The sequence below is a fragment of the Scyliorhinus torazame genome, chromosome 13 (assembly GCF_047496885.1).
Source record: "Scyliorhinus torazame isolate Kashiwa2021f chromosome 13, sScyTor2.1, whole genome shotgun sequence".
Taxonomy (NCBI): Eukaryota; Metazoa; Chordata; class Chondrichthyes; order Carcharhiniformes; family Scyliorhinidae; genus Scyliorhinus; species Scyliorhinus torazame.
The window spans coordinates 201,866,654-201,891,168 of NC_092719.1; the positions used below are offsets into that span (position 1 = coordinate 201,866,654).

General features: G+C 41.6%; 1 protein-coding gene across 1 annotated transcript in view; it reads left to right on the forward strand.

The window, feature by feature from the left end:
- Positions 1–24,515, forward strand: part of LOC140388538 (guanine nucleotide-binding protein G(i) subunit alpha-2) — a 248,176-nt gene that overhangs the window by 102,147 nt on the left and 121,514 nt on the right. The window contains exons 2-4 of the mRNA XM_072472910.1: positions 2,541–2,583; positions 3,735–3,876; positions 15,493–15,653. Coding sequence (XP_072329011.1) covers positions 2,541–2,583; positions 3,735–3,876; positions 15,493–15,653 — 346 coding nt within the window. The remainder of the gene's footprint in view (positions 1–2,540; positions 2,584–3,734; positions 3,877–15,492; positions 15,654–24,515) is intronic.

The window sequence follows — 24,515 nt, forward strand, 5'->3', positions numbered from 1 at the left end:
TAAAAAGACTGGCATTTTAAAAAATCCAAAAGAAACAAGTAATTAAGGTGAAGGTTCAATCAAGATGAATATGGGAGAAAAAAATGAGTATTTAACACGACATTGATCGTATTGTAGTTTGCAATCAAATTGAAATGTTGATACATAGAAGTAGACCAGTAAAACGCAAGCCCAAGAGAAAGACACTGACACTGTTAGTCATTGAATTAGCCGAATGTGGGACTTGAAGACCTGGGGTGAGATTCTCCGGAAACGGCGCGATGTCCGCAGACTGGCGCCCAAAACGGCGCAAATCAGTCGGGCATCGCGCCGCCCCAAAGGTGCGGAATGCTCCGCATCTTTGGGGGCCGAGCCCCAACCTTAAGAGGCTAGGCCAGCGGCGGACGAATTTCCGCCTGCCAGCTGGCGGAAAAGGCCTTTGGTGCCCCGACAGCTGGCGCGGAAATGACATCTCCGGGCGGCGCATGTGCGGGAGCGTCAGCGGCCGCTGACGGCAATCCTGCGCATGCGCAGTGGAGGGAGTCTCTTCCGCCTCCGCCATGGTGGAGACCGTGGCGAAGGCGGAAGGGAAAGAGTGCTGAATGCCCCCACGGCACAGGCCTGCCTGTGGATCGGTGGGCCCCGATCGCAGGCCAGGCCAACGTGGGGGCACCCCCCGGCGCCAGATCGCCCCCCCCCCCCCCCCACCACCACCAAGGACCCCGGAGCCTGCCCGCGCCGCCTTGTCCCGCCGGTAAGGTAGGTGGTTTAATCTACGGCGGCGGGACAGGCATTTTAGCGGCGGGACTTCGGCCCATCCGGGCCGGAGAATCGCGCGGGGGGGGGGGGGGGGAGCGGCAACCAGCACGATTCCCGCCCCCGCCGAATATCCGGTGGTGGAGAATCCGGCGGGGGCAGGATTCACACCAGCCCCCGGCGATTCTCCGACCCGGCGGGGGGGTCGGAGAATCTCGCCCCTGATATCAGTAGAAATAGCCCAGAGAAGGTCATCGGGGATAATTCCAGATTTGGGGTATTTTATTTTATCCAGAGTCTTGGGAACTAGGTCAACTTTTATTCGTAAGAGTAAAATTATTATCCATGGTGTATTGCAGGTATTGGGCTGTCTGCCAGTGAGAATTTGGTAAACCTGGTGAGTCATGTAATTTGCACCCAAAATGTTGAATACAGAATTTTCAATTTATTGCATACATTTACTAGAGGAAACATGATGTACTTTCACACCAAATATTTGACAACTCCTGTCTTTTAAGGTACTGGTAGTTGTCCTGCTGGGGCAGAGACCATTGCTATAAATAAAATAGGTGCATCAAATCTTTTTTTTAAACTGAGGGAGAACAGATGAGAATTGAGTAGAAGATGAAAGTTACACCATTGGTCAGCAAACTTCGACTTTACTTGAATTTCCAGTACTGTTTATTAGACATCGGAATTGCAAAGTCTTATTCATCCAAAAGTTCATTTTTGAGGAATTTTTATGCTAAGGGATTCGGAGCAACAATTAATTTTTCTGCAGTTTGGCTTCAGCTTACATGCTATAAAAAGTGTTCCTCCCACCCCAACACTTGGAAACTTATTCACCCATCTCTTATTCATCCCCACTGTACCGCATGACATTGAAGCAAAAAAACACAATAGTATCAATTGCTGATTAGATTGCTATTCAACAATGCAGGTTAGGGAAGGTGAGACAGTGCATTAGCTCTCCTGTAGGGCTAAACTGGTTTAATAAAAAAAAATCAACTGACGTATTTGGATGATTTTCAACTTTTCACTTCTAGCCAATTTCCATTCAAACATTGTCTTTATTTATAAAATGTCTTGCCATTGATTTTTTTTCACTTCTGGTGTGCAAGGTAATATTTGCAGCTTGTGATGTGTTTTAACCACTATATCTTATGGTGTGCGTGTCTGGTTACGTTGATACTCAATTAAGTGGAGGGCAATGAATGCCCTTTCAAAAATTAATTACAATTAATTTGCAGTGGCCGCAGTTCAGTGGATTATACAAAATTCTGTTACTCATTTGGGAACAGAATGTTAATTTGCTGCACGGTTTCCTTTCATCGGATATTTCATTATTCCACTTAACTTTGCAGTTGCGAAATTTTTATTGAATTCCAATCAAGAATTTTTAATCATCAGAATTATGTTGCAGGATGGAATTCAGCAAGTGTCTTCCTTTATCCATACAATGGATAGATTTTACAATGGTACCCCAATTACAGAAGTTACAATTTAAAAAAAGAAATAAATTTGGGAAAAATGATGCCTGTGCACATAGGGAAATCTTTTCTCTTCCCCTCCCCCTCCAACATCTATGTCAGCAGAATATCTCATCTACATCAGCATTAGTGTGCTGAATAGAGTGGTAGCTAAATTACTTCAGTGCAATTCATCACTTCCTAAGTATACTTGAATCAATACAAACCAAGTGCACTGAAAAATGTTAACTACGGTACAGTCTTGAGAGGTTATGTTGTAATACTTCATTATTAAATTCAAGTTCTTGAAAGCAATCTGTTATTTTATCTTGACAGGTGCTGGAGAATCGGGGAAAAGCACAATTGTGAAACAGATGAAGTAAGTATTATCCTTGATGTTTTGATGAATGTCCAGTCTGTTCTGCCCTCCCGAGTGTACCGTTTTAACATGGCCACAAGAATGCCTTGGTATGAAAGATGGCAGTAACTCTTCAGGTACCAATGAGGGTGTTCTTACTGAAATACGAGTGAGGGGGGGGGGGGTCAGTGATTTGTGGTTCTGGATGATTAGAGGCAATTTTTTGCTATTTTTGTTCTAGGGTATTTAATGTTGCCAATAAATTTTAATAGTGGAAAATAATGCATTCTTGAACATTGCAATCCTCCAATCATAGAAAATTGTTTTCCAAAGGAATGTTAAGATGCATTTATAGGAGGGGTTGTTCTTTAAAACTTTTCTGGATTCTATTAAAAGTGGGGCAGTGTGATGTGTGTAAACCTTGGGTGGAGAAGGGTATACTGAGCAGGAGAAACAAAGGCTAGAATGGTATCCAAAGAATTAGAGGTCTTTCCAGGGATATACAGCAAAGGGAGATTAAATTTCTTATTTCCTTGAGCAAAACTGCTGAAGATTAACAGGTCTTTTTTTAATTTCCCAACATTGTGACCTCACAAAATTGCTAAAGATTCGGTTCTATCATTTATGATGGCCACGCACTAAGACAATGGATGCTCAATATATTCCAGTATTCAAGTCATCCAAATGAGATGATTTTCAAGATTGTCAAAGGAGATGGCTGCTGAGTGTTTTGCTTTGTGCTCTACTCTTGGGGAATGTAGTGATTAAGGTGGCACTGACTGAATTGCCAGCTCCAACTTGATAAATTGGGATTTTAATTTTTTTTTATAGAATTTGCATGATGAAGCTACACTTAATGAATGTTCAAAGGTTTCAAGTTGAGCTATTCCAATGAAACCGACTCGATGAGGAACAATCTTAACAGTGCCAGCATCAAAAATACCTCTGAATTGTGAATCATGGATTTAGCTGTTTTTGGTTTGAATTGATTTGGTTTGAATTGATTAGCTGGAATATAATTGGGGCAGTGTCAGAGGCTGAATGAATTGGAAATTGGTTAGGAGGTGGAACCAGGACCACGGTATCATAAACATTTCTTTCTCTGGCTGTGTGAATTGACAGCAATGATGGTGTTCTGTGGATTTTAAGGATTTTTTTCATGGCTTCTCTAGGATTATCCATGAGGATGGGTACTCAGAAGAAGAGTGCAGACAGTACAAGGCTGTGGTATACAGTAACACCATCCAATCCATCATGGCCATCATCAAAGCTATGGGAAACCTGAAGATAGATTTTGGAGAGTCTGGCAGAGCAGTAAGTCAAATCAACAGTCTAATTTGGTGATTGGTTTTTGTAAATGACTCTATAGGTTTGGTTCTAATGCTCTTTCTGTGGGTGTCATTGGCTGTGTTAAAGCAGCAGGACAATCAAAATATGTTTAAATGCATTAACCATATTTTCTCTCCACTTTTTTTTCTTTTTGCTCCTTTTCTGTCTTTCTTTTTTTGCCCCCCCTATTCCTTTCTCTGCCCCATCTTCCGTGAAAGCATATTTTATTATTTTTTTGTCCCATTTCTCGTCTCCACATGCTGGTCAGGAACTGCAGAGCTGTTATACCTGGACTGCACTTCCACATTTCCATGCTATAGAGCAGAACCCCGTTTGTGAATTTGGCCATGATTACATCTCTAAGTTTCCCATCTCAAGAATGCTCTCACAGATCTACCGAGCAGAGACTTGAGAAGAGAAAAACCTTCAATGTCTTGCTCACTCCTGACCCATCAAGATTAGCTGATCCCTGGGAACGTGGTTCTGTTGATCTAAAAATGAACATGATACAGGGCTGGGGAACCACAGAAAATTGAAGCATGGGCCAATTCTGTTGTTGTGGAATTGATACACGTGGATGTTGTAAAGTTAATAATTACCGTGCTTTAAATGAGCACTGATTTTGTTGAATTATGCAAATGATATGAATATTTCACAGTTGTGATTAGGATTTTGTAGATTTTATCCTATCGTAGATATTTAGCTATCCAATTTTTAATGCTTGCAACTGCATTCGCACCTTAAATGTGTCAAAGATTGTGAAGTGATCTTTTGAGTGAAATGCAAAAAAAATTGCAACTATAGACATGGGGAATAAAAGCCTTTAAACTTAAAAGCTTGTGAACCTGCAGCTGTAATTGTTCTGTAACATCCATGAAAGGATCAATGAAATAGTACTGCAGAGATTGAAAGTATAGACTGCACGTCCATTGCAAGTGTGTAAAATTGTTTTATAGAGTACTTTCCTGTGGCTATCACTCTCCTGGAACCTATTGTGCATATTATTACTAAACTGAACAGTGTTTAATGAAGGTTTTCCTTTACATTTGTTTAAAATGAAACATAATGTAGACACTCAGTTCATGCATTGTGTTACAATCCCAGCTGATGTTACAACAGGGCAGTCTGGTCCCAGATTGTAAATCCTGGTTCAATAGACCGTATCTTTTATTTTTCTGCTTAGAGATGTGGATGAATCGAGTCACTGGACTGCAAATTAACTCTTAACAAAAGAATAAAACATTTATTAAACATGAAAAGATGAACTATAATCCAATACGCCTTCACCCCACCTGTATCTTCAGATGTACACAGATTTTTAAGGATAACACAAAATATGACTTGTACTCTAATGTTTTCGATAAGTACAAAGTCCATGCAAACCAACAGGCTAACTGAGGTCAGACACGGCACATTCTGAAACCAAGTGGCAAATACGTACCACTCAGCATAACCTCTGTGGATGTCTCATCACACCACCCCTCCAGATACTTATCTTATTGTGACCCAACTGATCTAATAATAATATTTTATTGTCACAAGTATGAAGTTACTGTGAAAAGCCACAGTCGCCACATTCCGGCGCCTGTTCGGGTAAGCCGGTACGGGAATTGAACCCGTGCTGCTGGCCTTGTTCTGCATTAGAAACCAGCTGTCTAACCCACTGAGCTAAACCGGCCCATCTCACTGCAACTTTGACTTCCACACGCTTTAGAATCTTCTCCCAAGTAACGCTTTCTCTCCGATGCCTTCACCAAGGGTCCACTTTGAGAATTTCAATCTCTCCTTTCAGTATTCCTCTGCCTCGGATTGCCACCTGCATTCAAGCTTCCACACAATTTCTCAGGTATCCACGCACTGCTTTACAGGCTGTATTAAGGTCTCACCAACTTTGGGATTACCTCAGATGCCTGGCTTCTCACTAGCCAATTTCTCTAAGTCTGCTGCACCTTTCAGCTGTCTTTAACTGGGAGCCTCTCTCTATCCCTTTCTTAACCGTTCCTTGTTCAGATTCCAGTTCTTTGTCCCTTTGACTTTGATCTTTCTCTGATTCCTCTTTCATTCCCTGGTTCTGGAACTATCTGTTCTTTAGCTTCTGGGATTTGCTTCCCCCCCCACCCCCCTCACTCCATTGTCCTGCCTCTCTGCTGGCAGTTTCTGTGTTCTTCTCGGTTACCTGGTTCCAACTGAACCACAAACACTTATGCTTTTCAGTGTGGGTGGGCCTCTGGTTGCTAAGCAATACCTCAGTTTATTTTTCTTCAAGCCATGTTTGTTTTCATGTCATAAACCCTCTAATTTTGATGCCGGCACAGTTTTAAAGGAACCAAAACGTACAGACATGTAGACACCTTTCTTTAACGTGAAGCTAACTAACGTTTTAATCCTTGCTTACACAGAAACACAAAATTAAACTTGCCTAAAGCTATACTTTGTTTCTAATATCTACAAATAAAAATAATATTACTTAAAATTACCTGTGTTTCCTAGCAGTTGTTGTGGACTCGAATAGGGTGGCATTAGTGTTGGAGAGAGCCCACTGAGCTATTGTCTACCCAGTTTTCCCCTCAAGACATGAGGCAAGCATAAAACCTGTAGTGGAGGCGCCACAAAAACTCATTTCTGCGGTTAAACTGGGAAATATTTGGCAATCCTCAACGACTCTCCCTTGGATTGATCTGTTCCCTGTAAGAAGGCTTACAACACCAGGTTATTTAAAGTCTGACAGGTTTGTTTCGAATCACTAACTTTCGGAACGCAGCTCCTTTATCAGGATTCACCTGCCGTAAAATACTTTTCACTGTACTTCGGTGCATGTGACAATAAAATCAAATCAATCAATATACTGATATGAATAAGCAAGGGAAGTTGGGTTGTTTACATTTTGAAGTGCAGGGAGCAAGGGGAATAATTCCTAGTTCAGGGGTCAGCAGTAAGCAGCCCCTGGGGTTTAATGTTCATCTCCTGCGCAGCTTATGAATGAACACCCCTTTCAATCATTGACCTGCACAAATTTCTAAGAATCAGTCCCCGAGTTTACTCCAGGGCATAAATGTAAAAAAAAAAAGATCACCTGTCTAAAACTGTCAATTCAAGCTGAACCAGTCCATGCCAAACATTTGGCATCGCGCTGAATCCAGAGGTGAACTCCAAATCCCACAACTATCCAAGACTGTTTACTTTTCCACATGGACTCGATGAGCTACACGACCACCTCCTCCTCTACTGTAATGAATGACTCTGTCCTGTACAACAATACCCACTTCTCTTTCTGCCTCTGCTCACTGAAAACCTTATCATTTCTTTTGTCGCTGTTAGATTCAATTTCCTCAATGTCAGATGCCAAGTACCACTTGTCCTTCATCACGATTCCCTGGTGTTCGTCATTGCCTTAATGCCTCCCATTATTTTTGACCAAGTCTTTTAGCCTCCTATCCTAACTCTTCAATCATGACTTGCTTTTTATTCCTTAGGGGAGGAGAATATCGTAGGGGAAGAGGGAAAATTGCAATTCTGTTATGACCTGTAAACGCCTTCCACACATTTTACTTTGTTAAATTTCAAGACTTTTCAACTTCACCTTTTTGGAATGGGGAACTCAGATACTCACTGCTAGGACTCTCAGCTGAAAAGGAGGGTTAAGTAAACAGCATTTTAAGTTAAACCCCAGGCTTGAGAGATGAACGACAGGAATTTTCTGTTGGGCAATTCTACTCTGTCTGGTTTCTAACAATTATTCAACTCTGAACTGTTCCATTGCACAGGGAATTTACAATTATAGTAAAATTAACCAGCGTGCATGAAGAAATGGGTGGTGCCGATTAATCAAAAACTGCAGTTAACGGAGATTTTCATTTACCTAGAAAACAGCACAATACTTGTAGCATGGGCTAATATGCTAGTACTCTAAAGAACAGTATTAATTTTGCTTCTATTCTTCGACTGTGCATGAAACATGAGTCAAAGTATAAAATAATACAGTACGCAGGTTCTGGATAACTTTGTAATTGCAGGGCAGCACATTGGCGCAGTGATAACACTGCAGTCTCACGGTGCCGAGGTCCCAGGTTCGATCCCGGCTCTGGGTCACTGTCCGTGTGGAGTTTGCAAATTCTCCCCGTGTTTGCGTGGGTTTCGCCCCCACAACCCAAAGATGTGCAAGGTAGGATTGAACACGCTAAATTGCCCCCTAATTGGAAAAATGAATTGGGTACTCTAAATTATTATTTTTTTAAACTTTGTAATTGCTTCCAGTTGGTAACGTGATGATTTGGATTAAGGGAATACCAGAAATTCCAAATGGTAGGGTGCTGGATGGAATAGGTTAAGTGCAGATACCTGTTGTGCAAGTTCTTATCATTGTGGTGGACACTCTGAAAACTAAGGTGCCATTAGAAAATGTCATGCAGATGGCTCCCCGCCCTTGGCCTAGGCCTTGGTGCAAGGGAATTAAATGCGCCAGCATTTGCAAGAAACCGATTGGCGAGGGCATGAGCCTCTTTCCTCAGAAATGTTGAGGGTAATGATTGAAAACACAAGACCTAGGGGTTAATTTATTTAAATTTGCTTTGGAAGTTGGTTCCTACATCCATGTTGTTTCTGTTAGTTTATTCTCAAAAATCTAAATCAATGTGCAATCTTAATTGCCAAGAGCAAACTGGAAGAATTATGGTATGTGTAACTGCTTTAAATTAATAATTAATTGATATATTTTTAAATAAATTTAAAGTACCCAATTAATTTTTTCCAATTAAGGGGCAATTTAGCGTGGCCAATCCACCTACCCAGCCATCTTTGGGTTGTGGGGGCGAAACCCAGGTAAACTCCACACGGACAGTGACCCAGAACCAGGATTGAACCTGGGACCTCGGCGCCGTGAGGCAGCAGAGCTAACCACTGCACCACCGTGTTGCCCTATTAATTGATATTTCTGATGTGATTGCAGAGATTATACCTTGATTCTGACATATTTGGGCTTTGATCCCTGAAACAGTAAGGTTGACTTTTACATGAGGTAAATGGAAAAACGACATGGATTTTCCTTTTGGAGTGCGTGGCAAATTAAAGATTGAATAGTGATTTCATTTTATTTGAAGCATGGTGTGTTGTTGACATTAATAGTTTATCTCGACTTCGGTGACGGCGGGAGGCAGCCGCGCTTTGGAGGACTCCGGTTCGGGAACGGCATTGTCGGGGGTTAACGCCCGGTCCTAGGGCCAGCGAAGGCAGTAAAAGTCGGGAGACAGCACAAAGGAGAAGAATGTCGAAGACCAGCAACAAAACGGTCGTGAAAAAAGCGGCTGAAAGTCCGTTGGGGAGTGGAAAGGTCACTGCGGGGTCAGCAAAGAAAATGGAGGCTGGAGCACCAGGGGAGGCCGCAGTGCTTACGGCTGAAGGAATAACTGAGGTGATGGCTGTGGAATTTGAAAAGCAGTTTGCGAAATGGATGGAGACGGTGAGGAAGGAGATGAGGGAGGTTTTGAGTGCGCTGGTGGAGGAGGCGATTTCCCCGGTGATGACGGCGGTGGCGAGCGCAGTGGCGGAGGTGCGAGAGCAAGGGGAGGCGCTGAAGAAAGTGGAGGAGACGTTATTGCAGCACTGTGATCAACTTGCCTCGATGGGGAAGGAGATGCGGAAGGTGATGGACATTAACAAGGATCTGCGAGGAAAAATGGAAGACCTGGAAAACCGATCCAGGCGACAGAATTTGAGGATTGTGGGGCTGCCCGAAGGAGTTGAAGGACCGAAGCCGACTGAGTATTTTGCCGCGATGCTGGCAAAGCTATTGGGGAGGGGGGGGATCCCTCCCGATATGAACTGGATCGGGCTCATCGGTCGTGGAGGCCTGTACCAAAGGCGAGTGAGCCGCCAAGGGCAGTGACTCTGCTTCCGTAGGTACAGTGTGAAGGAGAAGGTCCTGAGCTGGGCCAAGCAGAAGCGGGTGGTGCAGTGCGCTGGAGCTGGTATAGGTGTATACCAGGACCTTACGGTGGAGCTGGCGAGGAGGCGGGCTGCCTTCAACCGGGTGAAGAGGGCACTGTACATTAGCAGGGTGCAGTGCGGCATTGTATATCCAGTGAAGCTGAGTGTGACTTATAAGCTCAAGGACTTTTATTTTGGAACGGCGGAAGCAGCGGAGGAGTTTGCGAAGGCAGAAAGACTTTGGCAGAACTGACAAATTGGGAAATGGCCATGTGACGATGTAACCTCATGACTATATTTTCTTCTTTTTTTGTTTCACTGCGCGGGTGTATGGGCTAAAGGAGCCAACGTTGTATATATTTGGACAAGGGAAGTGATGGGACTTTCACTCGAAATGAGGGCTCTTTGGGGTGTAGATGGATATGCGGGGTTTGTGTGCTAAAAGGGGATCTCTGGGCTTTCCTAGGGCCGGGCAAGGGGGAAAGGGACCTGGGCGGGGGCCTCCACGCTGGCCGGTTTAAGCCGGCCAGTGAACGGGAGTGAGGTGGGGGGGGAGGGGCTGCGACCATCGGAATCTGGAAGAACAGGGTCTGAGTGGTCTAGCCGGGGTGGAAAGTTGGGGGGAAGGAACAGAGGTTGGGAGGAAGAGTTTTATAAGAGGCAGTGGACGGGAGGAGCTGGAGACTTTGGGGGGGGAGGGGGGTACAACTCTTGGGTATCATGTACGGTACTCTTTCAGAGTCTGGATGGCGTTGAGTGTAGGGGGAGGGGGAGTGGACTCTATAGGTGAATGGTGACCATGGGCGGTCCCGGACTCCTTTTTCTTTTTCTCTTTTTTTTTGTTTCCACCGTGGGAGGGTTTGGTTTATTGGATGCATATATTGACAGGTGTGCTGTTGTTTGGGGTGGTGGGAGGATGGGATCATTGGTATTGTTAAGGGGATTGATTTTGTATTTGTTAACATTTACTGTTTGTGGGTGAGGTGTAAATTTTTGAAGGAAAATGTGAAAATGTAGAATAAAAAATTTTTTTAAATAAAAAAAAATTAATAGTTTATCTCCCTTTTCCTCCTGAGGGCCTCAACAGAGTCATGAATAAAGCATACATTTGGATCTTAAGAAAAAAGTCCATTTGTGCGTTTAAAAATCTGGTTTACGAAGTTTTTATATTTAAACCATTTTAAATAATTTCCCCACCCGCTGATCAAACAATTGAAACTCGAAACAATTAAGGAAAACCAATAAATGCAGCTGGCTGGAAGCTAAAATTTATGGGATTCATGAGGGTAAGCATTTTAAATGTTAACCGTATTGAATGCTAACCATTTACATCTTTCATCTGCTTTGGCTATTTCCTACCCTATCCAGTTGTGCTGTTCTTGTGCAACAATACGCTGCTGTATACTGGGTTAATTTGTGTTTGTTGACTTTTGGGTGGCAATAACGATGATTCTTGGGCAATGCTCTTCATAATATCCCTAGCAGCCGAGTCTAATTTGATCATAGCAATGTTCTTTGTGTTATCCATAACTCTTCCTGTAAATCCTTGATGGTCAAGCAATATGGAAATGAGAACATAATTGTCTTCCTGTTCAGTACAGAAGGCTGAAATTGAGATTCCCTATTTTGAAGATGATTAGTGTGGGAGGAATAAAAATTGCCTGTGCAAAATTCCACTCCATGGTTTGTTCCAAGTGGGGAAGGAAAAGTATTTACTGAAACTCGTCTGGATCAATCCTTTTTAAAGTCAAAAGCATGTGGCCAGGTTCAAATCTAGGGCTCTAAATACACATGTGGTGCCCATTTTAGGAGTTTTACAAATTGTCGTGCCAAATATTATTCAATGTGGACTCTTTGAAATGGACCGTTTCTTTTTAAAAAGACAGTTTCTTTTTAAAATGAACCATGCACTGCTGCAAAGATGTCCACCAAAGAGAGCTGACCTGTCCTGTGTTTTCATAATTTGACACTGCCTAACAGAGCAAAAGGGCACACCGCAGTTGAAAAGGTATAAACTATTCAAATCCTGAGATCATCAAAAGACATTTCCAAATTCAAAGAGTTGTTTTTCAAACAAAGAAGATTATTGTCTTACCCCCCCCCCCCCCCCCCAGGATAAATGTCTTCGACTAAACAAGGATATGACTCATCAACCTAAGGACATGGCCATATTTGGAAAAGGGACCACAGTGTGAGAAGTCACATAGGGCAGCCAGGTTTGACTTTTAATTTTTAAAAATGCTGACTACAGAAAGAGAGACATGGCAGAATGATCCTGGAATCCCTACAGTGCAGAAGGAGGCCATTTGGCTGATATAGTCTTCATCGACCCACTGAAAGAGCACCCTACCTAGACCCACACTCCCACCCTATTCCTGGAACACCACCTAACCTGCATATCTGTGGACTTTTGGAAAAAGCAGCTGAAGGAAACCCACCCACACAGGCGGTCACCCAAGGCTGGAATTGAACCCGAGGCCCTGGCATTGTGAGGCGGCAATGCTTTTTAAAAATAAATTTAGAGTACCCAAATATTTTTTTTCCAATTAAGGGGCAATTTAGCGTGGCCAATCCACCTACCCTGCACATCTTTGGGCTGTGGGGGTGAGACCCACGCAGACACTGGGAGAATGTGTAAACTCCATACGGGCAGTGACCGTGGGATCTCTGTGTCTATTCGTATACCTGTAACGCCGCACCATATACCAAATAACAGAAATTCAAGACTGGCTTCTTGGGTTAAAAGCAATTTGCAACTTTTATTTTGTCAGCTAGTAGTGTCTACTGGTAAGCTTCAGTTTCAAAATTTAGGACGTTCTGACTAGCCCTGCAGCAAGCTCAGCAGAATGATTGTCTTTCGTAGATACAGATTGTTGAATTCAAAATACAATGACAGCTCGTGGTAATTTCTTCAAATCAAGATACACAGTACAAAACAACTGCGGTTTAAAATAGAATAAAATAGTGATTTTGCAAAGCAAGCAGGTACAATAGGTTTCAAAAGATAGGTTGAATTGATTCTAGAATGGCTTTCCCATCCCGACACCTGAACTTTTAAGGAGATTACTATCTTTAAAAGTGGTGTCCTTTTTACAGCTGTGATTGGTTTTAACTAATCTATAATTCATTTAATTTGGCTGAAGTGTCTGTCAAATTAAGAGATAAAAGATTTCTGTATTTTTCCAAAGCGAAACACATTTCCCACCAAAGATTCTTACTATGGGGTGGCTTGTTATTACCATGGACACGGAACTGGGATCTCAGCCTGGCTCGCTAACAGAGTCTTTTCTGCCAGTTTGGCCTTGCAAACTCTAGCAATTTGCTTATCTGATCAATTCACAAGCAGTCAGCCTTTTCTTACTGTTATGGTTAATATATATTGATTAAAAATTTTAGTTAATGTGATTTCTTGAAATAATTTCTTCCTATAAACCTTTTTACCTATCATAAAAAGTTGGTTTCTATCAGTGACCCAGGGCCAGGATCGAACCCGGGTCCTTGGCACCATGAGGCAGCAGTGCTAACCACTGAGCCACCCCAGGAATGCATATATCTTTTTCCATAAGAATTGCTCTCCGAAGGCCTAGACCTTTTCTTGTGAGGGAGTAATGCTAATCACTGCTCTATCATGCCACCTTATGGCAATTACATCTATGCATTAAGAACCTGAGGCTGTCATATAAGGTCTTCAGGCCTTTTTCTTTTTGAGACCACCAATACAAAAAATTCACCTCCTGGTACAAAGCTTTCAAGCAAGTAGACTTTTTGCAGGTCATAAAGCTATCATTTCGAGAGCGTCCTGAAATTGACTCGGCGGTTGAATTCATCCAAGTTGTACTTAAGGAAGGAAGATGACTTTTCTTCAGGTCCACCATGTATGTTTCCCAGCACAATGTATATTTTCCAGCACATAGCTGCGTGAACTGTACCCCTTTTTTAAAAAAAACAACCTGTAAAAGTGTATTATTCTCTTTAGCTGTACTTCCCTTGAGTGTGTCTGTCTATGTGTGTTTGTGTGAATGGATGTCGTGGAGTTAGATTTTGGGGTGAGTACTTAAATAAACAACCACCTTTCTTTATTTAAGCCCGTGAAAAGCTTGCTGATTGTCATTTAAATTGAAATGAAAATCGCTTATTGTCACAAGTGGGCTTCAATTAAGTTCCTGTGAAAAGCCCCTAGTCGCCACATTCCGGCTCCTGTTCGGGGAGGCTGGTACGGGAATTGAACCGTGCTGCTGGCCTGCCTTGGTCTGCTTTAAAAGCCAGCGATTTAGCCCAGTGTGCCAAACCAAATTGTCGCGAGTTGTGGGTTTTAAAAAAACACAACCACATTTTCATCTCAAAAGCTTACTATTTACGGACAGTTGGGAAGGGAACGAGGATTTTGGCTGTTCTCCCCTCCTCGTAACTTCAATTTGATTTATTGTCACGTTCACCTAGGTATATAATAATATAATACAATATAATCGCTTATTGTCACAAGTAGGCTTCAATGAAGTTACTGTAAACAGCCCCTAGTCGCCACATTCCGGCGCCTGTTCGGGGAGGTTGGTACGGGAAATGAACCCGCGTTGCTGGCCTTGTTCTGCATTACAAGCCAGCTGTTTAGCCCACTGTGCTAAACCAGCCCCTACACACAGTGAAAAGTGTTATTCAGGGTGCAGTCCAGACAAAACTAAGTTTGCGAAATTAGTCTTTCAGCCTTTCAGATGTTTCAGCTGGGGAAACTATTATGAAGAGTGCTGTAAGCTTGACAAGTCGATAAAATAGAATTCAATTGTTGAAATTTAACGAAGTTAAATCCTGGATGCTTATCGGTTTCTGAAATATGAAAGTAAACTTCTGGAAAGATGAAATAACCTTTAGGCAGTAAGCATACACAGCCAGTATGTAGAAGGAAAAGACAGATAGGTTGTAATGATCAAAACTCAACTTTCTGATTTCCTTGAGTTACTTGGGCCTTTAATGCTATTAAGTTTCCATGGGTACTTGAAGTCACTGGAATAAGCGGAAATCTAATTTGTGACTGTATATTATAAAGAGATCCTGATGGAAGAGAATGCTTTTCTGGTGCATTGGCTCCCTGCTACCAGTATTACAGGATTCAAATCCAGAAAGTGATGTGTTGCAAATTTTTCTCTCCTCTATTGGAGCATTAAATGAATTAGTTTGAACACCACGAGGATAGAGCGGGGAAGTGGGCCTAGGTAGAGTGTTCTTTCAGAGGGTTGGTGCAGACACGATGGGCCGAATGGCCGCCTCCTGCACTATGGGGATTCTATGGATTCTCAAAGTAGTTCCTGGACAGAGTGGGCCAAGCAAAAAACACACATAATCTGGTCCAACTCTCATTGAAAGGTCAAACAGATAGCTGATATGAAGTAAGAACATTGCACGATTGTAGGAAGCACTGATACCTTGGGATTGAAGCACATTGTTTAAAATAGTGGGAGCTTTATTCTTCAACTGGTTGTGCTGAATTTAAACTGAGATAGCTTGATGCTAATGTTGATTGGCATTACCACCAAAGTAACGTGTTAAGATGATCTTCATGGTAAAATTACTGTTATGAATTTGTTTTCCGGTGGGAGAAGGGGGGGAAAAAAATAATCCAGTATGAGGAGACTGAAGGCTGACTATAACTGCAATCTTCTAACATTTGATGTGTTCTTTCTTCAGGATGATGCACGCCAGCTATTTGCATTGTCTGGTACTGCTGAGGAGCAGGGCATCTTGCCTGATGATCTAGCAAATGTGATCAGAAGGCTGTGGGGTGACGCTGGAGTTCAGGCTTGTTTTGGTCGATCCAGGGAATACCAACTCAATGATTCCGCTGCTTAGTAAGTCTCAAAATATTTTCCTTTTCTCTTTGCTGCATTCGTTGGGTTTGGCTGCTTGGCTGAAAGAAATGAACAGCAGGTGGTATATGTGATGCCACTAGACATTTGCTATATCTTTGATCAGATCTAAACCAAAATGTCCAATGTTTCTTTATTTTAACGATCTTTTGTTAACGTTGCATTGTCACCAACATAATGCTTCGTGGCAGCCTTCGGGGATGCACTTAATTTATCTCGTAACTACATGTTTTTTCAATCTGACTGTTCTGTGCAATTCTTATAGTAAATAATCTGTCTCTTTGGAAATATATTCTACTATTTGTAATGGGAGGATGCATACAAGCACCAATCCAGATAGTGATCATTTTCTGCAGTGCAATTAAAATGAATTGCCATTAAGGAGGAAATTATTAAATGTGTAGATTTGTGGAAATAGTTGGTGTGAAATCTGGCAAGGAAAATTGGATGTATATCCTTAGAAAATGGTGACCAATAATACAGTATGTTCCAGATATTAACTGTTTCCAAACAGCAATAACAAGAATGAGAGCATGGCATACTTTATAGTAGATGTTGCAAGCGAGTATTAACAAAAAGAATATCCACTTGAACTGCACAATAATTCTCAATGCGAGAAGAGATTCACTCTTCAAATAATGATGCTTCTTCCAGAAATCTGGCATTCCAAAACATTGCTGCGCAAAATGTCATTAATTCCCCCCCCCACCCCTCTTATTTCACCTCCATGGGGGGAAAAAAAGACCATAACCTCCCCAGTGATTTGATGAGCATTGAGTGTTGTATGCTCAAACAGACATTTGAATGGATAGCCATGATGTGGTGTTCTACATGATTTCAGTGCTTGGGGTTATCTGATGATATTTAAGCTGGTGATGCATACTTTGTGTGTGTGTGTGTAAGATTTATATACCGAGGATGCTTTTGAGTGATATTATGGATGAGGTATGTGTACTTAAATGTCATTTATCTCACTTTCTGCAGTCAAGACCCCGTCCTCAGCAATTTGGTTCATTACATTTTCAGTTTATAAAAACTGAGCTAATTAATTCATTTTTAAATTGATGCCTCTGTGATTTCCAACTGCGCTCAGTGTGTCACAGTTCCATGATTCTGGTGAAGATGTAGCTAATGCCCAGTTAAAGTTTATTCTGGAAAATCTGCAAGGATGATGATGTTGTCTCCATACCTGGCTCGTAGGCTTCAACTCTAACTATTCCAGGCCAAACAGATGGACTGGAACCTGACAAGCAGCTGCTCACTAACTGAAAGGAACAGATTTTATAAGAACGGTGTTGGGTAAGATATACCTCCATAGGCCCAACCATATCACAATCAAAAGGCTGGTCAGACTATCTTGAAGCACAGTCTTAACTCCAGTCTTAACTCCGTTTTTGCTTAATATATTCACCGAGTTTATTTATACATATGGTGTTATTTGTACAATAGCACTGCGGAGTTTGCTGTCGATTGCAATCCATTACCCCAGTTATAAGTTGTGTGATTTTTACACCAGGCTCAACTGTTGCAGTTCCCACAAGTGAATAGCCATGTAGCACTCACTATTTGTCCTCAATTTTGAGCGAGTTACCAGATTTTACTCCAGCTTAACTTCTAATCGTAAAGAGGGGACAAAATGTGGGTAGGTTGAGGGGGCAGGGGTGTGGTTATGCAGGGATTTTGAATCAGATGTGCAATTTTCCTTCAGACTTTCTCAAAAACAAAATTCTTTGATCAAGTAACATCTCTTCTTCAGCGATCACTGCTAACGAGTATAATTGTCCACCTAAGAAACTCTGTATTACTGGTCATGGATTCTGTGGGTCCTTACGCGGCTGACTAGCCCAATTGTTGAGCCGCAATTTCTTTTTATTAAGGGGAAATTTAACTTTGTCAATCCACCTACACTGCACATCTTTGGGTTGTGGGGGTGATATGGGGAGAATGTGCAAACTCCGTACGGACAGTGACCCGGGGCCGGAATCGTACCCGGGTCCTCCAAGCCGTGAGGCAGCAATGCTAACCACTGCACCACCATGCTGCCCACAGAGCTGCATCTTCAATCGCACACTGAGCAGGTGTTTCCAGGGGGTGGGGTGCGTCCTTGGACTCTGATTACTGATGTTCCTTTCTCCGGCTCCTTTTCCGCGCCTCCTCTTGCAGTCGGAGGCTTCTAAGAATTGTGTATCTTCAAACAAGGTTCCTTCAAGAAGGTCTCATCAGAGCAAGTATCTCCTCAATTATTGACATCTATGTTGCATTTCTTGACGTAGGCGTTCAGGGGTCTTTGAAGTGCTTCCTTTGTCGTCCTCTTGTTCGGGAGCCTACCGTGAGCTTGGCAAAGAAGATTTGCTTTGGCAGTCTGGACTCTGACATCCTAAGCACATGGCCAACCAAGTGAAGTTGGGGCACCTGTCTACCAATGGTAAATTGGTATTGTCGCAAAGAGCTACTTTAACCTGACACCCAGATGAATAATTTGCATTATAAAAGTAGCAGTGTTCAAAATTAAAAGAGTTGTGAGATATTTGTTCGGACTCAATTGTACCATAGTTCTAAGACTCCACAGAGGGTATGAGTCTTGGTCGATCATGGTAATTCACTAACTTTATTCCGATTGTAGCAGAATAGGATTTTAATTCGTTTAACAAGCTATAATTAGGGAATCATGAGCATAGACATTTTACTGTAATGTGATAAATTGTGCTCACATTTGAACCACTTCAAATTGATACATCACTCTTTGAGGTAGTGCAGTGATCTAATTGTAATGGAACAATAATACCTTGTAATAGTGATATGATTGTTTGATGATGCATTGACCATGAAATGATAGAATTCCGTTTCTCTGACGATATTACTGAATAGACATATTAAGCAGGGGAGTTTTAATGTGTGCTTTGAACGGGCCGCCAGCATGTATTGGTCTTCCCATGTTTTGGGTGCTAGTTGTCTTTTAACTTGAGACATGGCCTAAAAATAATGTGCCTTATATAGCTGTCAAAAGTATGCAATGTGCAGTATTATGCAAAAGATGTGTTCCCAATTTAAAATAATCTCCCACATCATGTAAACCATTCCTATCTGATGGGCAACTTCAAATTACTGCACACATGTTTTCCTCCCAAGTTGGACAGGCCTAATATTTAAGGGTCTGAGCTGCTGAATTAACATGTCACTGATATTTGTAGATACTTTCTGCCCATAATGAAGATGGGTGCCTCCTTTATTTCTCAAAGCTCACCAAGAACTGACCATGCCAATAACAGCACAGTGTGCAGAGGTCTCTCTCTTTGTTCATTTTCCATGCATCAATAACATAGCTAGATTGGTGTCATAGAATATAGCATCTTGCATAGGCAGGAGTTGACCTCCCAATAACAAATTTTCTTCCACAAATGTTTTTCTTTTCTAATGCTGCTTAATTCTTGCTGGAATAAAGCTCCACAAGGTTTCATCTTGCACAATATGAGAGTGCACTTTCCCAGTGGGTGGTAACAGACTGATTCTAAAGCCAAGTACTATTCTTAACATCCACACATGCAGGGAAGTCGAGCTTTCTCCTTTCCTCTGTTGTTGTGCTAACTGAGATCAGCTTACTCAGCATACCCCAACAGAGACCTAACTTGGGACAGCAAATAATGTATCAAAGTTTGCTGGTGACACCAAACTTGGTGGGAAGGTATGTGGGGAGGCTGCAGAGACATTTGGAGACATATAATGAGTGGGCAACAAGATCGCAGGTGGAGTATAATATAGAGAAGTTATTAACTTTAGTCAGAAGTATAAAAAAAAGAACATTTTTAAAAGATGAGAAACTTTTAGGTGTTGTTCAAAGAGACTTCAGTGTGCATGTACAAAGAATGCAGAAAGTTAGCATGCAGGTCCAGGAAGCAAATATTTATTGCAAGCCTTTATTATAAGTCTTGGTCTTGGTGAGACTGCATCAGGAGTTTTGCAATTTTGGTCTCCAGGTTTAAGAAAGGATTTACTTGAATTGGAGCAGTACAGCGAATTTCTTTTGAAATGTACTTGTGGGATGCAGGCTTCGCTGGCTGGCCAGCATTTATTGCCCATCCATGATTTCCCTTGAGAAGTTGGTGGTGCACTGCCTTTGTGGATCCTGGGATGAAAGGGTTGTTCTATGATAAGCGTCTGAGTAAATTGGGTTTGTATTCTCTGGAGTTTAAAAGAATGAGAGGCGAAACCTACAAGGTTTTGAAGGGCCTTAATCAGGTAGGCAGTTCGTGATTAGTTGTGCCCATCGGGGAATCTAAAACACGGGCACAGCCTCAGGACAGAGCGGCAATAATGTAGGACTGAGGCGAGGAGAAATTAGTTCACTGAGGGTTGTGAACCGTTGCAATTATCTACCCCAGGAGGGTTGTGGTGCTCCATCCTTGAATACTTTGAAGCTGCGATAGACCGATTTTTCTATCTCACAGGGAAGCAAGGGATATAGGAAGTAGGTGGGAAAATGGAGTTGAAACCCAAAGTCAGCGATAATTGTATTGAATGGCGGAGCAGGCTTGATGGGCTAAGTGGTCTGCTCCTTCTATTTCGTAACATATGTTCTTGTATCCTGATCCGGTCTGGCCTACATTTTACTCCAGATCCAGAGCATTGTGATTGATTGGTAAATGGCCTAGCAAGCCACTCTGTGCAAGGGCAATTAGGATGTGCAACAAATACTGGCTTTGCCAGCGACACCCACATCCAATGAAAGAGTTTAATGAACTTAGTCAATTGCATTTGCTAGGTGCCTGGGGAGGAAGTGACTTTCCCATCTTCATGCTCTGTGGACCCATGGAATTTTGTGGGAGAAGCACAGAGCATCACGTCTTTACCGTGACTGTTTCCTTGTACATGTGTAATGACCTGATTGTTAAATTAGCACAAAATTACTCTTGAGAGCCTATAATGGCGCAGATATGCAAAATATATAATATATTCTTGTGCTGTAATTCATTGTAAATTATTGATTTTAATTTGATGAACCATAATAAATAATCAAGCCTACACTGATTCCTGTTTCTTAACCTGAGAAACCATGGGACAGTGGTTAGCACAGTTTCTTCACAGCGCCAGGGTCCCAGGTTCGATTCCTGGCTTGGGTCACTGTCTGTGTGGAGTCTGCACATTCTCCCCGTGTCTGCATGGGTTTCCTCCGGGTGCTCCGGTTTCCTCCCGCAGTCCAAAGATGTGCAGGTTAGGTGGATTGGCCATTCTAAATTGCCCTTCGTGTTCAAAAAGGTTAAATGGGGTTACGGGGATAAAGGGGATAGGGTGTAGGCATGGGGCTTTAGTAGGGTGCTCTTTCCGAGGGCCGGTGCAGACTCGATGGGCTGAATGGCCTCCTTCTGCACTGTAAATTCTATTCTATTATTTACTGCGTTAAAGACACAAGATGAACACTTGTCATTTGAAGAATTTAACTCCATGAACAATGATTTGAAAGTCCTTACTGCCAAGTGGTTTTCTGGTATATATTTGTTTACCATCACTTGAGATAACACATTGTGCTTATATAAATGAAGTGGGTAGGCACTGATCCTATTAGATGCTTCCAGCTGACTAAATTCTTTCATATCACTCATTTTATCAAGTTCCAGTGGAGGGACTCTCTTTACTTTTACTGACATTATTTCAGGATCCTCACTTGGAATAATGTGTCTCAATTACCTTGATTTTGTTTGTTGAAGTTCGACGTTTGTTTCTTTGCATCTTCTGAAATTAGAATTTAAATGCACATTGTCTCAGGTCAAATGCACCTATTTTTCTACATCAACCGAATTCAATGAGTACTCAAATTAGAGGAAAGGTTTTCAATTCTTAGAGAACCCAATTAAATTTCAGTTTATAATGATTTCTGTTCTAACGCAATAACACTTCATTGATGTATAGCTTCATGCATGATAATACAAAAAATAGTTTGCATACATAGTTTTATTAAAAGGAAATTCGAATTTTAGACAATTATGGATACTGAAAATCTGAAATAAAAATGGAAAATGCTGGAAATGCTCATCCCAAGTCTGGCAGTATCTTTGGAGAGAGAAACTGTGTCATATTCCAAGTCTCATCAGAAATGATGATGAGAAACGATTATATAAACTAGGTTTGTAGTCCTGAAATGTAGAAGGGGTGATTATATGAAAAAAGCTTTCGGGTTTTAAAAGGAATCAATGGGGTAGGTAAGACTGTTGGGGGGTTGTCTAGAGCATGGGGCTACAATGTTAAAAGCGGCCAAGCTGTTCAAGAGAGATGTTGTGGTAAAGGAAATGGGAGCTAGAATGCAGCTCAACCATGATCTCATTAAATGGTAGAACTGCCTTGCAGGGCTGAGTGGCCTATTCCTGTTTCTATTTCCACTATAATCTAAAATGTACAATTTCAGGAGACCCCCCCTGGCTGAGTGCTCGGCTCCATTGGTCGAGTAACAGTTTGACTGTTGTAAAAGCCAGTGGAAGAGTTGCACCTGCACCCTTTTATATACAACTACCAGTTTGAGTTTGGAGCTCATGTATCAGTGAGTGATCTTTTGCTGATTAACCAAGCCATCGTTTTAGCCATTACCCCCTTGTTTTGCCGTAATTAGCTGGAACGTACAAAGGAAGTATAGTGATCTCTCTGTGTGCATGTACACAAGGGGTTAATGTGTAATCAGTAACACCACATGATCACTAAAGGGCCGGACCAACAGGGGTATAAAAGGCAGCCACATTGGGTCGCTCTCTCTTGGGTGCACTATGACCAAAGCAATAGCAGACTAGTTTAGATGGCTAATGGAGTTACGTATAGTTACCGTAGTTGGATCTTGTTAACATTATCACTAGTATCAAAGTTAAAGTAAAGAACTCATGTAAATATTGTTGTAGTTACTCAATAAACCTTTTGTTACTACTGGGCGAGTTCGAATCTTCTTCATTGAGATTCAGAATACCTCATCACTAACCAAGGATTGAGTAGCACATGTTACCTACCACACCGGTAACAAAACAGGAAGTAAAGTGCAGGAGATGGTTTTTGACCATTATTCAGTTCCTGTTTTATCATGGAGACCACTTTATAACTGTCTGGTGATATGGCCAGAGTCTGGAGCTTGCTTTGTGGAGAAATTGAGGGACTCCCAAGATCCACCACAGTGGCTTTCACCACAGAATCACAAAATAAAACAGTAACACATCACCTTATTTAATTTTTTCTGCAGCATCTCGCATGAATTTTCAGAGGTTGTGACCACTTCAGCATTAATTATTGAAGCTGTTTAACGTAGTGTTCAGTTACTCTCATGATTAACTGGTTGATGAGGCAGGAATGCGATAAATGGTTCAATAGTTGCTTCCAATTAGAGCTGTAATAATGAGAAATTAGCTATGACAGGAATAGGAAATTACACTCCTTTGATCAGATTGTACAGTGCTATAGCCAGCACTATCCCATAATGGAGGTTAAAGGGCGCTCCCATCATAGACTCTCTCTCTTACATCCAAAACTGGAATAACCTGCACTTATTCTCAAGAGTCCTGACAGCAAAGGATTGGATATGGTAAAGTAGAGGTTCTCGAGCAGAGGTTTGCAGCCCCCTGAGGTCCTCGATAAGGGTTTCAGGTGTCTACTGAACAATGTTACTTTGTCTGAAGAGCAAAGATTGCCACCAGACTTGACAAAAAAATTAAACAATCAAGTTCTGAGCACAAGCCTTTTTCAACAAAAATAATATCCAGAAATAAATCAGATCTTCCCAGCGGAAATGATTTACCAGTTTCTGGCCCATTGTTGACCATCCCCGGAATATTAAATCAGTTGTGAATAATGGAGCAGATAGCATTGGTTATTTTGTGTCTGCGTGACATTTCATTGAACTGAGCTGTAATGCAATTCCCCATCTTCAGAAATGTCGGCTCATCTGATGAGATCTACCATGCGGAATTACTGAAGTTTTGCGACACTAAAACTCAGTCGAAATTAGAGTTAAACTTCTCGGATGCAAACAAGAATCTTTATTGCCTCTATTTGATTACAATTGAGAGAAACTTAAATCTATTCTCAATAAAGTCCGGCTAGCAAAAGGACTTAAAGAGAAGTAACTTATAAACAATTTAACTTTCAAAATAATACAGAAATGGCTTCTTGCTTACAGCAAAACAGCTTCAAGAGTTAGAGTGGAAAAGTGAAAATATGAAAATAAGGATAGTGAATAGTTAGATCAAAGTATAGAATGATCCTGGATAAAGATGGCCGTACGGACTATCATGTTTAAGGAGAATCTTATCAGACTTTAGGCATCTATCTACACCTCTATGTCGTCCTAATTGGTTTGGGTTAGAATCAAATACATTTGATTCGATGGTCAACTGTCAATCCTTAATATAAGAACAGAACATAAGTTCTGAATGTTTCATGTTTGAATATTTGTGTATGTTATGGAATGCGATTCTGTGCTTTTCTCAAGACTGGTTTCTACTGGTTTTCTGCTGACTTTACTTTTATCCACATTTTGGACAATGGCGCCTTCATATTCCTATGTTGCTTACTGGCCTTGATCTGATTACTGGTACAGCTCATTTCTTAATGTCAAACTGTCTTTGAAAATATATTTATTAGAACAAAAGCTTTTTCATCTTGCTTAGTGAAAATGTTGTTTTTATCTCCAATTAGTTTATGCATGTGTCAGGCTTTTTATGCCTCTGTTGAAGCTATGTGTTTTGTCATGACCTGAGGTTATAAGTGCTGAAATCCTCAATTTAAAATGGGTATTAAAACTGGGTCTTAATATTTACATTAAAATAGCCTTTTTACCTATCAGATCTATCAGGAAATAGTCAATTACTATCACCATCC